This window comes from Scomber japonicus, chromosome 20 (genome assembly GCF_027409825.1).
Source record: "Scomber japonicus isolate fScoJap1 chromosome 20, fScoJap1.pri, whole genome shotgun sequence".
NCBI lineage: Eukaryota > Metazoa > Chordata > Actinopteri > Scombriformes > Scombridae > Scomber > Scomber japonicus.
Window position 1 is genome coordinate 18056756 of NC_070597.1, and position 15757 is coordinate 18072512.

A 15757-nucleotide genomic window follows, 5' to 3' on the forward strand; every position below is an offset into this window, starting at 1 on the left:
TCACTCCAGAATGATGCAATCAGTGCAACCTGCAATTCTATAATGAATCTGAACGATGATTAAGCCCACAATGAGCACATATTGACAACGGTAGCTATCATCATGCAGAAGTGCTTCCGCAGTGCTCGATTATTATCATTTATGACTGTGGCACTGACTCAATGCTAGGCTTTATATCTGACTAAGCAATCAGGACTATTGAGGCATTAAGGGCAGCTAAATGAGCTGACACTTGCTTTTAGACATTTAGTTATGTCCCCTGTGCTTTTTATTATAACTTCTGAGCCATCGCATTTCCCCTATTCAAACTGTAAATGAGACTCAAAAGGTCTTTGTAAAATACTTCCATGCAGCTTCCAAAGTAATAAATTCCGGCTCTACATAAAATGGCTTGTGCGGAACAGTTCAGTTATTATGTGCCAATTGGTCAAATCCTGACAATTACTATCCCGTTCCCAGACAGCTATTGACATTTAACTGAAAGTACGGCAACAGAAAAACTTGTGTTCATGCTCTGTTGTACATAGTTTCTAATGTCGCACTCAGAGCTCGTATGTAAGTATGATTTTACCTTTATCATTTAAATGACCTTTTTAAACTTCTATTGATGAGCAGTGGGAGCAACATTGGTTCAGACACAAGCCTCTGGCACAGGGTCCCACCTCCACTGTCCCCCTGAGCTATATTGGTTTGTTATTAAATGAAGTATAGTTCAATTTTTTTAATTGAGAAAAGAAATCTATTAGAAGCATCTCAATTAAATTCAAAATAAAGTTATAACAAAGCTTTTTACCTTTTTACAGCAGTGCTCATTAACCTTTATAATTGATATGTCCAAGTGGACAGGAGGAAAATTAGTAGTGTCTTGTAATTACAGTACTGGGCAGAGTAGCAGTTGAATGTAATTGGTATCATTGATAGGTTGTATATCAACAATATGACCAACTGACTGCAGATATACTATAAAATGCACAAATTTGTCCCTTCAAATACAACCAATACATTTAAAGTGTTGTCAAAGGAAATACATTCCTCAGCGATTCTGTAGGTCATGTTGACAGCCAAATAGCACTGTCCATGCTGGCTTGTTGTCTAAGGGCCAGAAACTGACAGCTTGCTCCATCAGGTTAGGAATAATTCTGCCAAAAACACCAAATGAGTTGCGAGGTCCTGCTGCCCTGTTACTGAGTGGGGCTGAAGAGCTCCCTATGTGCATGTTGTAATCCATGTGCAAACAACTTAGTCTGTGCGTGTGTGTGTGTGTGTGTGTGTGTGTGTGTGTGTGTGTGTGTGTGTGCCACGCTTGTGTCCTAGTGTGCACAGTAAGTGTGTACTAAAGTGCATATGATGCTTTGTGTGTGAGATTGTGTACATGCAGGAATTTGTGAATATGTGTGTGTCTATCTATTTATTTGTTGGTGTACGTGCACCATATCCTCTCGGTGGGGATTCTTCCTCTCTTCCTCAGCAAACAAACATCATGGCTGCAGGAGTAGTAGTCAGTCCCTCTAGAGAAATCCTCTGTGGGATTGCCTAACAATGTGAATCAACAAATACAACACCACTTGGTGTACAGTTGCAAATAGTTATACTGTAAATCAGTTCATTTTCATATGGCTTGGAAAACTGTTGAATTGTAATTAAGTTCTGTAGGTTTTGAAGGATTTATACAGTATTATATAAACTGGTTTATTTCAATTTCTGTCATGTCGCATTTGCAAAATAATGTTATGTATTAACCCTTGTTCTCTCATAATATAGAAGTATCATAACAAACAATTCAAGTCTAGGATACAAAAGGATTCATAAATGTACCAAATGTAAAAAGGTAACTTATTCATTTTGTGTCATTCACCCTGGACCAGAGGTATGGAAGCCATGTCCAATAACTACAGTCTCCTGCGTCCTTGGCAGCAAAAAGAGGAGAAAGTAAAAAATTAATGTTCCCTGAAATATTGATGTTTCACAGCACACACCGAAAAAACCCACAGGGCCACAAGATTCGACTTGACTCAAGTTTTATTCTTCAATTTCTTGGTTTTGTGTCTCTCAGTCAAGATTTATGAGTGCAGAATGTGTGTTGTTCTCAGCAGGGGTTGGTTTCAGGTTGCTGTCTTTTGTTGTTGTTTGTTATCGTGCCCTTTACTGTGTCACTGAAGCAAAACCAACGATCCTGCAGAAAACGGAAAACATTTCATTATAACACAGCGAGGTGCATTAACTGCTTACTCAGAGGGTGCATTAGTGGAACTGAAAGTTCTAAAAGTTGTCTTTTTAGAGGCAGTGACGTTAATATCTTTCAAAGGAGAGTGTTATCCAAGAATCAGGGTATTGTGGCCCTTAGGATACGCTACAGAGGTTAATATCTGTTTTATATTCATCAAAACCCAGGCTCATGAGCGGTTTGAGGAACCCAAGCTGGAGGCTGTGAGAGAGAACAATGTGGAGCTGGTCCAGGACATCCTGAATGAGCTCAGCCCGCTCGCAACCAGGAGCCAAGTAGCTGACGAGCTGGTCCGCATCCTGAAGGAGCCCCACTTCCAGGTTTGGAGGATGCTCCTCACACCCCACTGCAAACTGTAGCTGTGATGAACATGCACTCAGGCTAAACCTTTGATTACTTTTCAAAGTGATGTTCATGCTTAATGATGCATGTTGTGCCAGCATGGATTTAATTGATTTGGTGCTGCAGTAGTTTATTTTTTTCACTGTGTGCAGTCTGTCTGACAGTTAACTCTGCACAGACCAGAGCAGGAACACCAGATTTGTGCACTATATTATGGTTTTATATAACAATTTACATCATCATCTTCAATCTTTCTGTCACCTTTTGTTCCACCTGTAGTCTCTCCTGGAGACTCATGATTCTGTGGCGTCCAAAAACTATGAGACCCCCCCACCTAGCCCCTGTTCCTTCATGGATGCAGCCCTCAACAATCAGCCTGTACCCCCTGATGCAGTCAGGATGGTGGGCATCCGTAAGGTGTCTGGTGAGCACCTGGTACGTCTGCTCACTTTATGTACTACGCATTGTAATCACTGTGGCACGGGAGAGCTCCATCATAAACTGTTAATGGATAAAATTCCTCAATAAATGATATGATTTGTGTTTTGGGAGCAGCACATGCACTCAGCATAATGAGATTTTTTGTAGCATTGTTTTAGAGAGAAATATCGCCTCATAGCACAAAATGGTGATTTATCTGCAGGCGGCTGACAAGGTTGTCGATCAATACTAAAGATAACTTTCCCAGCTGCTTTAATGTCTCACTTTATACCAAGAAATGTAGTAGATGTGCACATCCAAAAAACTTGAAACAGATGCTGGACCAAAGGTCTGCACACTGTAGCTCCCATAGAGGGAATTTAATGAGACATCCACCTGTGACGTTTCAAGTTACATGCTTCTCTTCAGACAGCGGTGTGCGGACCTTCATTTTCTATCAAGTCAATCTCTCTGCCATCTGGGTGTCAAAACCACAATGTAATTCATACATAAGCTGCTGAAAGGACATTTGATGCTTAACCTTAAATCAGCTTTCACAATTTAGGAAGTTATTGGTCACATCATATACAAATTTAGCCAAAGAGAAGAAGTCGTTAGGTCTTAAGATGAGATCTTAAACAACACAAAATTACTGAACTAGTGGCAATGGAGGACAGTGCTAGACAATTTTTGTACTCAGATTTTGAGTTTGTGTAAAATCAATTTTGTGTTGGTCCAGTGTAGTTGAGCCACATAACAAATGCTTACTGCTGTGTATAGGGAGTGACCTTTCGAGTGGAGAGTGGCGAGCTGGTGATTGCCAGGATCCTCCATGGTGGCATGATTGACCAGCAAGGTCTGCTCCACGTGGGTGACATCATCAAGGAGGTGAATGGCAAGGAGGTGGGAAATGACCCCAAAGTCCTTCAGGAGATGCTGAAAGAGGCGAGTGGCAGTGTGGTGCTGAAGATCCTGCCTAGCTACCAGGAGCCACACACACCAAGACAGGTCAGTCAGAGACAGTCATACTCACTAAAATATAAGCAGCGTTGGAAATTACCTAAGTACAATTACTCAAGTACTGAACTTAAGTACAATTTTGAGGTACTTTACTTGAGTATTTCTATTTTATGCTATGTTATACTTCCACTTCACTACATTTCAAAGGGAAATATTGTTCTTTCTACTCCACTACATTTATTTGACAGCTTTAGTTACTTTTCAGATGAAGATTTGACTTTTAAAATGCAACACAATATTAAAGATAAGACCAATGCTTTCCAACCTTTTCGACTTTTGACATCTTACAAAAAGCAGTCTGTAGTGTGGGTCACATTTCAGATGAGTCTATGAGTTGTTAACAGTTCCACCAAATAATGATTTTTCACTCTAAACTCACATGGTATCATTTCAATAAATGTTTAAATGATCCAATATTTCAACAAAAAAGATTAGAGAAAAAGTCCAAAAACTGAAAACAGATTTTTGTATCAGAACTGAGTTTTTTTTCCTTTCCCAATAATCATCCCATGACTAGCCCCTAAGCTGGAAACCACTCAACTAAACCAGCTAACTGTGTATAAAGTAGTTGGAACTAACTCCACCTCCAGCAGCTACAACAATTACATGCTGCTTACACACTTAAGCTTCAGTATTAGTAATCTAATGATGTCATATAATCAGTCAGAGGGACCAATACTACATTATAGCTAATACTTGTTTACATTGATTGATACATTGATACTTTACCTTCAGTAAACCATCTTAGTACTTCTTCCACTACTGGCTATCAGTCAAAACTACTACCAAGCAAAAATAAACTACCAACCAGTCATAACTTCAGGATATTAGTTGTCTAAGCTACTTACCCTGTTCCAAGACACCATATGAAGAAAACTCATTTTGGTTGCTTGTACTTTAAATCTAACTCTTTCAGTCACCACTAGGGCTGTGCGATTTCCTCTAAATGTGAAATTATAGATTGTCATTGCTCTAGATTGCCAATACACAATTAAATCGGCAAGGGGAGGGGGCACATGTCCTTGGCACGTTTTGTTTTTTGTCATAACGACGTTATTTTTAATGTTTTGCATCACATGCATGCAAAAGTAAGCGACACTGCTGCGCTGACAAGCCGGAGACGTGTTGCTCCTCCTCACTTCAAGTCGCTGTCATTAACTTTTAACCTGCAACACTGTAGGAATTTATGAAAGCCCTTGTGTGAACATTTTAATAGTTACACATTAAAACAATATTTATTTGCAATTACTCTATTGAACGACCCTGAAGCATGAGCAAACGGGCTGTGTCGGTTCAGATCAAAGAGATGCGCCCTGTCACTGTCAGCACAGGGCTGGCTGACAGTGTAATCTGAGCTGAGAGAAGAGAAGAGAAGAGAGAAAGTGGATTGTAGGTCTGTTTGTAAATGGGGCTTCTCTAACAGTCATGTATTTCCTCCAGAAACATCTCTTAATGCACAGTAGAGCACCGTTTTTGTTTTTTTTTTCAAAATCGCTTGCCAATGCCCCTCAAATCACCTTTTAATCTTGTGCTTCAATTTACCCACACTTAGAAGTAAGTTCATTCAAAGTGTAAAATCAGTACACTTTATAAGACAGTAGTACACATTACAGATAAATAGATTATAACCATGTGTTTTCTATACATATTATAAATGAAATAAATATTCAAAACAGAAACCTTTACTAAGGAAAGTACAGGCTTTGCAAACAGGGTTTAATGATTTAACTGTATGTGAGTGAAAATAGGAATAGAAAAGAGGTTTTTAGTCTCCATTTAGTCTCTGATCAAGTGTGCTAAATCATTCCACAGTAGTGGAGCTCAGTATGAAAATCCTCTGCCTCCAATGGTAGTGTGGTAGCCTGATTCAATGTAGGGGAATGTAGATACTGAGGAGTTAGGATGGTGCTATCCATAAAGAGTTTTGTTGGTGATAAGGACCTGAGTGAAATGGGAAACCAGTGGAGTGAGGACAGAATTGGTGTAATGTGCTCAGATATAAATTTAATTCCAGTAAGAGTTCTGGCACCTGCATTTTGGACTAGGTGGATTTTTTTCTGCTGCAGTGAGGAAGGCCTAGGATAATGCATTACTATAATCAAGACCATGATATAACTTGGTTCAGTAACTCCTGTATCAATCCAATACTTCAGAGGGATTTTTATATGACATTTTATATTGATCCTTTCCTCCTATGGTCATGAAATTCAGTAGGAATACTTCATTGTGTGGCATATCTAATACTTGTTTTAAATTAGTTAGTATATTGATTTCAAAAAAATGAAAAACAGAGGGAAAGTCTGTGTGTGTGTCACTGGTTTATGCTAGCTCATAAACATTAGCTTTTTAAGAGCCAGCGGAGGCTACAAACACTGAATATGTGACCCAGTTTACATGGTGGAGAAATAGAAGGGTTATCTTGCTTGGAGATGTATTGCCAATAGGATGGAGCACATCAGAGGATGCAGTATATAGATATGTTGGGCACAATGCTCTATGACTGATTGCTCTCAGCCATAGAGCAGAGGAACATTAGCGCTTGAGGAGGCCATAGTAAATTAATTCCTTACACTAGACCAAAATATACTAGAACACAATCTACAAGAAAAGGATATTGAAAGGGTTTATGTGCTAGGACTATTACTGTAGCATAGACTTGAGAAATGTATTTGAAGCTTAATGCTGGAATAAAAAGTCAGTTTTCCACTGGATGAAAATTCAATTCCAAGTTATTCTTTTGGCCTTGAATTAAACCAAGAGGGGAACCGTGTAATCCTTGAAATGAAATGAGAACATGAAAACTACAAAAACTGGACAACAGCAATAACACAGTTGTTAAGAATCACTTTTTTCTGCTTTTTAGCCATGGTAGCAGCATGACTACAGGGATGGCAATGTCGGTCTGCCTTTTTATTGGTTGATCCACCACTGCAATATCTCAACAACCACTGTTATGAAATGTTGTACAGACATTCAAAGTCACCACATAATTAGACCCACTGACTTTGATGATCCTCTGATAGCACCATGAGGTTGACATGTTTAGTTTTTTTGTGACATATCTTGACAACTATTGTACAGATTGCTATGACGTTTGGTACAGGTCTTCATATCCCCTTCAGGATAAATTGTCATAACTTTCACTATCTCTTTACTTTCCAGACCTGCCAATCTAATTACTTTGTGTTTAGTGCTAATTGGCTAATATTAGCATGCTAATACAATAAACTAAGATGGTGCATATGGTAAACATTGTATCTTATCATCAGGATGTTGTCATTGTGAGCATTAGCATGTTTATACTGGCATTTAGCTCAAAGCACTGCCATACAGCTTCACAGAGCCACTAATGGCTGTAGACTCCACTGTTCAAACCAAGGGCAACAGCCAATCTGGCAGACAGCTATTTTTATGTAAGAAATCCAATTCCCACCAGTTTCTTAGAGTTATTCACTGAAACAAACTGTCTCTGAGTCATGACACTTTCATACAATTCAAAAGGTGCAGACTGTAAGAAGATCATCTTAAAGCTAGAGTCAGTCCTTCTGAAGAAAGGATTAGGGTTAGGGTTAGATTGTTAATATTTGAACATTAACCAAACAAATAACCCCTCCTTTGCCCTCCTTCAGACGCTCCTCAGCAAGAGATGTGTCAGCTTTTGTTCCTTTCACACTGTATCATGAGCAGAAAAATAATTTCTGTGGGCACAAGTCTCCACCTGTCTGCAACCTCCTCACTATCACTCGACCTGTGTTTAGTGTCCCCGTCCATAGAAACAGCTGTCTGCTGTGGACGTGAGAGCACAGCAGCTTGACAAACTGCCTTCACCAGGCTGACTGACTGCAGAAATTTGCTGAACCAAAATAGCTAGCATGCCGGCTCCACAGGAAGAGATTGATATTGTTTGGAATAATTGATTTATTGATACAGTTATTAAGTTTAAAATACATATACAGTGGAATATTTGTCTGACATAAACAGCTGCCTGCTCACATTATACTTCACTAAATATGACAGAAACAGACTAAGTGCGTTAAAATGCAGGGAGTCTCTATGAGATTGTCTAAGATTAATTGTGGATTGAAACAATTAATGAAATGGAAGCATAGCAGTGTTTTCTAAGCAAGTAGGACACTGCTTCTCTTCACCGGCTCACCAACACCGTTCAACAGGTGCTGGAGACAGGAGACTGTCATGTCCTCATGCAGACAGTTGCCCTTATAACTTCTCCCTGTGTGCTGTGCATGAGCACAGATGTCCCCTGCTGATTTGCCAGAGTAGTCGTGTTTGTTTCCCACTTTAGGAGTCAGGGAATACTCTATTTTTTTAGCACACACACAGGAAGGACAGCTAGCAGACTGTAAGGAGATATTTGCAGAATTTGACCAAAAGTAACTGACTCTACCATTAAGACCTTTGCTTTGTGAAGCCAGAGTGTACCAGTGTTTAGTTTTCCTTTTTTTGTCAAAATAGACGCTGTGTGTTGGAGGTATAAGAATGATTTTGCTGAGCTCATACAGTAAAAAGCAGTGCAAGGAGTTGCAGTGATTAGGGTGGTTCCCAAAAGTTCTTCCTGAACATAATCCAGCTGTCTGTGTTTCATGCCTTGAGCTTAGCCATCTCATGGTGATTAAACTCAACTGACAATTTCCTTTGGCCATTTGAGACTTTGATTGTATGTGTGTGTGTGTGTGTGTGTGTGTGTGTGTGTATGTGTGTGTGTGTGTGTGTGTGTGTGTCCATCGTGTCCTTTCAGAAGAATGAGGCAGACACACATAAACAGTACAGTAAGAGCTGGCAGGCTTTTTTTATGTTCATGCATCAGTTCAGCACGAGAAAAGGGGGGGGGGGGTTGCCATGGCTACAGATTTTGGCTCTCTCTATTTATTTCTGTGTGTCTCTCAGACTCCGTGTCCTGTCAGTGGTGGTTGTGATACAGGGTTTGGTTTATAAGCTGAGTAGCCTTGAGATGTCAGGAAAGTGAGCAGTGAGATGGATTAGGCTTTAAGTGTGCAAGGCTGTTTCATAGTGACGGGCACTTAATCACCCAATTTACTAACCACAGATCATGTACTGTTCATACATGACACCAGAGGCAGTTTTGGATTACATTCTAGTATGTTCATTCAGTAAAAAAAAAAAAATCAGTCTACCCCCACAAATGCTTTCAAGCATTTTTATTCATATGTTCTGCTTTTTTTTACATTTCTCATTTCAGGCCTTTGTTAAGTGTCACTTTGACTACGACCCATCCCATGATAACCTTATTCCCTGTAAGGAGGCAGGGCTTAGCTTTAACAGTGGAGACATCCTGCAGATTTTCAATCAAGAGGACCTCAACTGGTGGCAGGTAAGTATAGCCTCCAGCATTTCTCGACCGCATACAGTATATTCAGCATTTTTGTGCATTCATTTGTTGAGATAAGCCTGAAGAGCTTATAGCGTGTTCACTCATTTTTTTGTGTTGACATGTTTGTTTCCCTCATAGGCCTGCCACATAGAGGGAGGCAGTGCAGGTTTAATTCCAAGCCAGCTCCTTGAGGAGAAGAGGAAAGCGTTTGTGAAGAGAGATCTGGAGCTCGCTACCACAGGTACAGTGCACCTTCTCAGTGGCACGCAGCCAAGCAACGAAGCACCTCTCATTATGCAGATTCGACACAGACTACTCGCTGCACAAGCACCCGGCAACAAAGACAACATCTGTTCCTTTCCGTATCATACACGCATTTCATTTGCACAGGCCGCTCATCGTCCTCTCACCTCTCAAGTCTGTTACTCTGTCAGTGAGCTCTGGAGAACTGGTAATGAACATCAGCATGACTCAGACAGCCTGATTCAATCTGCTGGTTGTTAAGCTGCAGGCTCTGACATTCACAAACAGCCTCCCCGAGATGGGATGGTGATTGAGGAGTCGTGATAAGACCCCGTAAATACAAACCTGATCAATAATCATCTCTTGTCTCATGAGGTGCAGAGTGAAAAGAGGCTCTATTCGTATAGATTTATCTGAGTCCTCAGTAGCAACAAAACAGGTGGTGAGTCACTGCCAGCCGCTTGCCCTTCGCTTTTGGTGGAGAGGAGGATGACAGCCCAACTGTACTGCCCTTGGAGCCTGGAAAGGACACATCTGTCTGCTAGCAGACTTCACACATATTATACCAACTGAAAGCATGGTTTGAATAAAACATTTGAACCGAATATTTTTGGATGATGAAGTCTGAAAATCCAATGATCTATCCAGTTGAGACAAAATGTTTAATAATTGTCAGTCTGGCTGTAAGGTGCACAGTCACAGTGATCACTTGCCAGAGCTTGATGAGTTGAATTCTATCAACAAAAATAACATCTGAGCATTTTTGTCCTCTGTGCATAAACCATTCTCCCCCAAATGGCCAAATAATCAGCCATATTGAACAGGCGGTGAGCAGAGTCACAGGTGTTCACTGGCAGCAGACGGGTTGCAAAGACTGATCAGTGTGGGTGCACAGTGCCACCTAGTGGTGAAGCCCCCCTATAATATCAGTTTGGATTTATGACCCAGCAGGGCTTTCAGAGACGCTGATAGTACATCATTTTAGCAGGGACTGTTGAAGTGGTTGGCAGAGATAAACACAGAGGTTGGAGGTTTTATTTTGTTTTGTCTGTCGCCTCCTCTCTCAGGTCCTCTGTGTGCTGGGATGGGTGGCAAGAAGAAAAAAAAGATGATGTATTTGACCACCAAGAATGCAGGTACTTCAACTTCTGAACAGCAATTGAATTAGACTCTGTAGTTTGTCATGTTATATTATTATTTTTATTGTGTTTATTCGCTTAATTACTTTCTGACTAGAATTTGATCGTCATGAGCTGCGGATCTATGAAGAGGTTGCCAAGGTCCCGCCCTTCAAAAGGAAGACGTTGGTTCTGATTGGTGCACAGGGGGTTGGCCGTCGCAGTCTGAAGAACAAGCTGCTGGTGTCGGATACACAGCGGTATGGCACCACTATCCCCTGTGAGTGCAGCCATTCATCAACTAAACCACGTACATGGATTCTTAATCCATTTGGCATTCATTGCTTTTCATTGTTTTAGTTTTATTGTTACAGTACCTGCAGAGTTTATTGCAAACTTAATCATTTATGTACTTTTTCTCATTAAGTCGTTTTTCTTAGTAATCTTGTTTTTCTATGCTCTTTGAAATTGTAATTTCTCTCCCTTTGTTTTGTGGTTTTCTCCTTGCATCTAACCATATTTCTATCTGTTGACATCTGTTTTTGCACTGTGCAGATAAAGTAAACCAAAGTACTCAAATTAAATTTGTTCGTCTGCACAACATTTTTACGGGATACAAACTGTCACTGAGTGACATGCTGTGGGATTAGTTTGAAATAATTGTCAGTGATCAATCTCTGCTTCTGGATTTATTTTTTCCCCAGTCACCTCCAGAAAACCAAAGTTGGATGAGAGGGATGGCCAGATGTATTCCTTCATGACCCGCAGCGAAATGGAGTGTGACATCAAAAATGGCCGTTTCTTGGAGCATGGCGAGTATGACGGGAACCTGTATGGCACAAAGATCAACTCCATACATGAGGTGATAGAGACAGGAAAGATCTGCATCCTGGATGTCAACCCCCAGGTAGAAGAAGCTCTCATATCTACTCTTACTTTCCCTCACTTCCTCTTTGCCTTCATTCCTTGCTTTTGTTCCTCACCATCTAGTCTTCCATCCATTATTTGCCATGTATTCTAATGTTGATGACCTATGTATAAAATTCCACATATGCACAGCTTGCTACTGAAGTATTTTTACACTGAATACATCATCAATCAATGATCAGCATTATTTGCTGGAAAGACTCCGCTAATCTTATTTACACACATTGGGCCAGATGCAAGAATATGTTCGTATTTTTCTTCTTAAATCTGTCATACTTTTTTCGTGAGGTGGAATTTACGAGTGTGCCACGTCGAATTCACCAAACACTCGTGTCACCAGGAAACAGTTGTAAATGACCTTTGTAAACATGATGAATCCCACCTGTTCTAAATGAACGCGTGTAATAGAAATAGTAAATTAACATGAATGACGCCCCCAAAATACCATATAAGGTCAGACGACCGGCAGAAGCTCCATTCATGAAAATGGCACTAAAGACTAAGAATAAGAACTTACAAGCTCTCAGACTGAGGTCCTAATATTTATATTGTAAGCTTGCATTATATCATAGTTTGTCAATTTAAATGACTGATAAATCTACCTAAATTGTTAAATAGCCTACTTCTTTATACTAAATAGCCTAATCATTTTACAAACAGAGTAATGTCATCATAATTATGGATTCAGAAGTGCAATTTAATGAACGGGACATAGTATACACTTGCTCATTGCCTACATCCCCTGTAGTTCACACCCATTACTCAGGGGTCTCTAATATGCTGACAATATAATATGGACTCAGGCTGTGGATCAACATAATTAATTTCTCTATTAAGTGGTAGTCAGCATACAGTGATGTTAAAAAGAAAATCCAAGTCAGTTGACACCTGCTGCCAGATTGCTGTCAGCACAGACCTGCGAACACCTGGGATGACAACGCAGGGTAAGCCTGGCAGAAGAAGTTGGAGATGAGGGTAACAGTTCAACAGCTCGATCTCTCTGCGTCTTTTGTGCTGATAAACTACAGTAGGTTACATCACTCTGTAGTATAGCTACCATATCGTGCTTAGCTGTATTGTATCATACAGTGTTGTTTGGTCTTGATACCCGTGTGGAGGTGTTATGTGTTCATTAAGTGATTATCATATCCTGCTTATCTAGTATATGATGTCACCCCCCCCCCCCCCCCCCCCACCACAAAAATTTTAGTTCCCCCAAAAGACATGATAACGTTGGCACACTGCCATTAGACAATTAGACAGTAACAGTCATGTTTTCTTGCTTTGGAGGACTGCCAGTTGGTTGTACATGACAGGTCTGCACCGCTCGTACATTTTGTTTGTACCGAAGAGAAAATCCAAAATACGAAAAAATTGGTGAATGCGTCAAATCCTCGTAAATCACTCGTACCCATGGTTTAAAAACAAGTCTGTGCATACGAGTGGTTCTTGCATCTGGCCCATTATGTTGATAAATATGTTAGCTGAAGATGCTGCAGTTACATTTTTAATCACATTCTCAGCTTTGTAATTTCATGTGAGTTTTTTAGCTTTACCCATTGCTTGCTGTGCAGTGGTGCAGTGATAGTAATGCAGTTCTCTGTTTTTCTCTAAAGGCTCTCAAAGTGCTGCGGACATCAGAGTTCCTGCCCTATGTTGTGTTCATTGAAGCCCCAGATTTTGAGGTTCTCAAAGCCATGAACAGGTCAGCAATTGAGTCAGGAGTGGTCACGAAACAGTTAACGGTGAGTGCATCTTCTCCTAAGAGTCAGTTGTCCTACCTTTCGAATCAAACTAAAGATTCTACCATGAAAAATGTACGATGAAATACATCACATTATATTAGTTATCAGAACAGTTTATGTTATGTGTTAATGTACATGACAATTTACATTCACGTTTCCTTTTTGTGTGTTGTAATGATTTATGGTGCCTCTTTGCTTGTGTTTTGTTTCTTTTTCTTTTGCACTGGAACTGAGCTACCATGCTGTTCACTCTGCTGCGTAGCATAATAAAGTGTCTATCTTAAATTATTTACTCAGCATGGAGGAATGCTAACTAGAAAGTTGGATTCCTACCATTTAAATTATGCAAACTAATTTGATTTCAGTTGCGTGCCAATTTCACTGTTTGCTCCATTCTTAAATTGAAGTAATTGCTTGCATTTATTTTCACTTAATTGTGTCACATACATGAACACCAGACAAATACCAGACAACAATAATATCAGAAATGCCACATAAGTGGTGGTGGAGGGAGCAGCAACAGAAAACAGCGTTGGCATAAGCGTATTAGCAGAGTAATAGTGATAAGTGAACTGACTATGAATGACTTTGATAAATGAACTATGCTATCTATGCTTCATGTTGACTCTCCCTGTTCCCTGCAGGACTCTGAACTCAAGAGGACGGTGGACGAGAGTGAACGTATCAAAAGAGCATATGGACATTACTTTGACCTCTGCATCGTGAACGACGGCCTGGAGGCGGCTTTCCGAAGTCTACGGTTGGCACTGGAGAAACTGTTAACAGAACAACAGTGGGTGCCTGTCAGCTGGGTCTTCTGAAAGTCAGCAGGAGCCCACAGGCTGAAGGTTGGAGGACGATTTAACACTCATAGCTCCAGAGGGGCTGACTCTAGGCAGTTAACGATGGTGAAGGTCTGTAGTGAAGGGCCGAGCGTCATGATACCGTGCAAATGACCAGCCTCATTTAGAGCATTTTTGTACAAACTTAGTGTTCCTCTGTTGACCCTAATGTCAAGTTGCATTTTATTTGTCAGGATTGGGATAATTTAATTGATATTTGTTGAGAGAGATTAAGAGTGGATTCAGAGGTTTAGTGCAATAGTGAGTGAGTGAGTGTGTGTGTGTTATCATAAACGTGGAAATAGAGTAACGCATATGTTTTTGCAGATTTTAAGATTAATTAAGATTTTCGTTGAAAGGATGTTAAACTTCTTAGCCTTTCCAAAATCTTAAATACTTTACGTAGTGCAATGTTTACATTGGATTGATAAAATAGATTAGTTAAGGAAAGATACCAAATGTCATATTTGTATTAATTTCCATATATTTTACCATTTGATCATATAGTATGACTGTATGTATTCAGAAATGTGCTTTATCTTGTACGTTTCCACTGATGAAAATGAACAGCAATAGATCATTTTGGAAAAAAAACATACTGTACACACACACACACACACACACACACACACACACACACACACACAGGTTTGTACAGCTATCCTTGTTAGGCCATTGCATTGACTTACATTCATTGTAGATTGTGACCTAACCCAAACTATAACCCTAGCCTTAACCAGGACCTCAGAAATTATATTTTGCCTCATCAGGAGCAGGCTTTGGCCCCAAGAGGACTATTGGTCCCGACAAGGTTGGTGTTTATACTGAAAATGGTCCCCAAGAGGTATCAAAGACACGCACACATATGCACACACACTGACAGATACATAAAACACAGTGACAGCAGTGGAAAACTTTTTTTTGAGACATTTTGGATTAATCTTGCAGTGCATATTTAGTTTCAATTTGTTTTGTTTCTTTTTTAGCATTGATTACATTGTCCATTTTCTGTCCTATGCTGGTAAAGTTTCTGGTTTGTTTGATAGTGAAAGAATCCAGCGAATGACTACTGCCTGCTTGATTCTGTTGGAGTTGTAGTTGTAGCACTAAAAACACTTAAACCCTAGTAAAAAAAACAACTGAAGTAGCCTACAGTATGCACTGACGGTATAATGAAGGCAAACATATTACTTAACATTGCAGGTTCAACAGTTGATGGAAGTAATCACATTTCTTTTGCTATTTTTGATGTAGAAACAGTAAAATATTTATCAGTGGCTTCTAATTCATACTTCCTTTTTGCCTTAACATGGTTCAAAAGCCAAGGAAACACTATTTTTTCATCATGGAGCATTTCACTTCTATCACTACATGTTCCTTCCTAGTAAATAGAGACAAATAATACTGGCAAGTTATTTAGTATTTATTTTATTTTCCCTCAAACCTGTAAGTACTGTATTGTAATAAAGAGTATATAGTATATCATAGAAGAAATACTTGGTGCTTTGATGATTCTGCTGGTGTGT

At 39.8% G+C, this 15757-nt stretch overlaps 1 protein-coding gene across 1 annotated transcript in view; it reads left to right on the forward strand.

Moving 5' to 3' along the window:
- Window positions 1–14210, forward strand: part of mpp2b (MAGUK p55 scaffold protein 2b) — a 28994-nt gene extending 14784 nt beyond the window's left edge. The window contains exons 3-12 of the mRNA XM_053341310.1: window positions 2392–2544; window positions 2846–3001; window positions 3767–3994; window positions 9225–9356; window positions 9495–9597; window positions 10667–10735; window positions 10836–10997; window positions 11422–11624; window positions 13261–13389; window positions 14034–14210. Of these exons, the coding sequence (XP_053197285.1) occupies window positions 2392–2544; window positions 2846–3001; window positions 3767–3994; window positions 9225–9356; window positions 9495–9597; window positions 10667–10735; window positions 10836–10997; window positions 11422–11624; window positions 13261–13389; window positions 14034–14210 (1512 nt within the window). The remainder of the gene's footprint in view (window positions 1–2391; window positions 2545–2845; window positions 3002–3766; window positions 3995–9224; window positions 9357–9494; window positions 9598–10666; window positions 10736–10835; window positions 10998–11421; window positions 11625–13260; window positions 13390–14033) is intronic.
- The last annotated feature ends 1547 nt before the right edge of the window (window positions 14211–15757 follow it).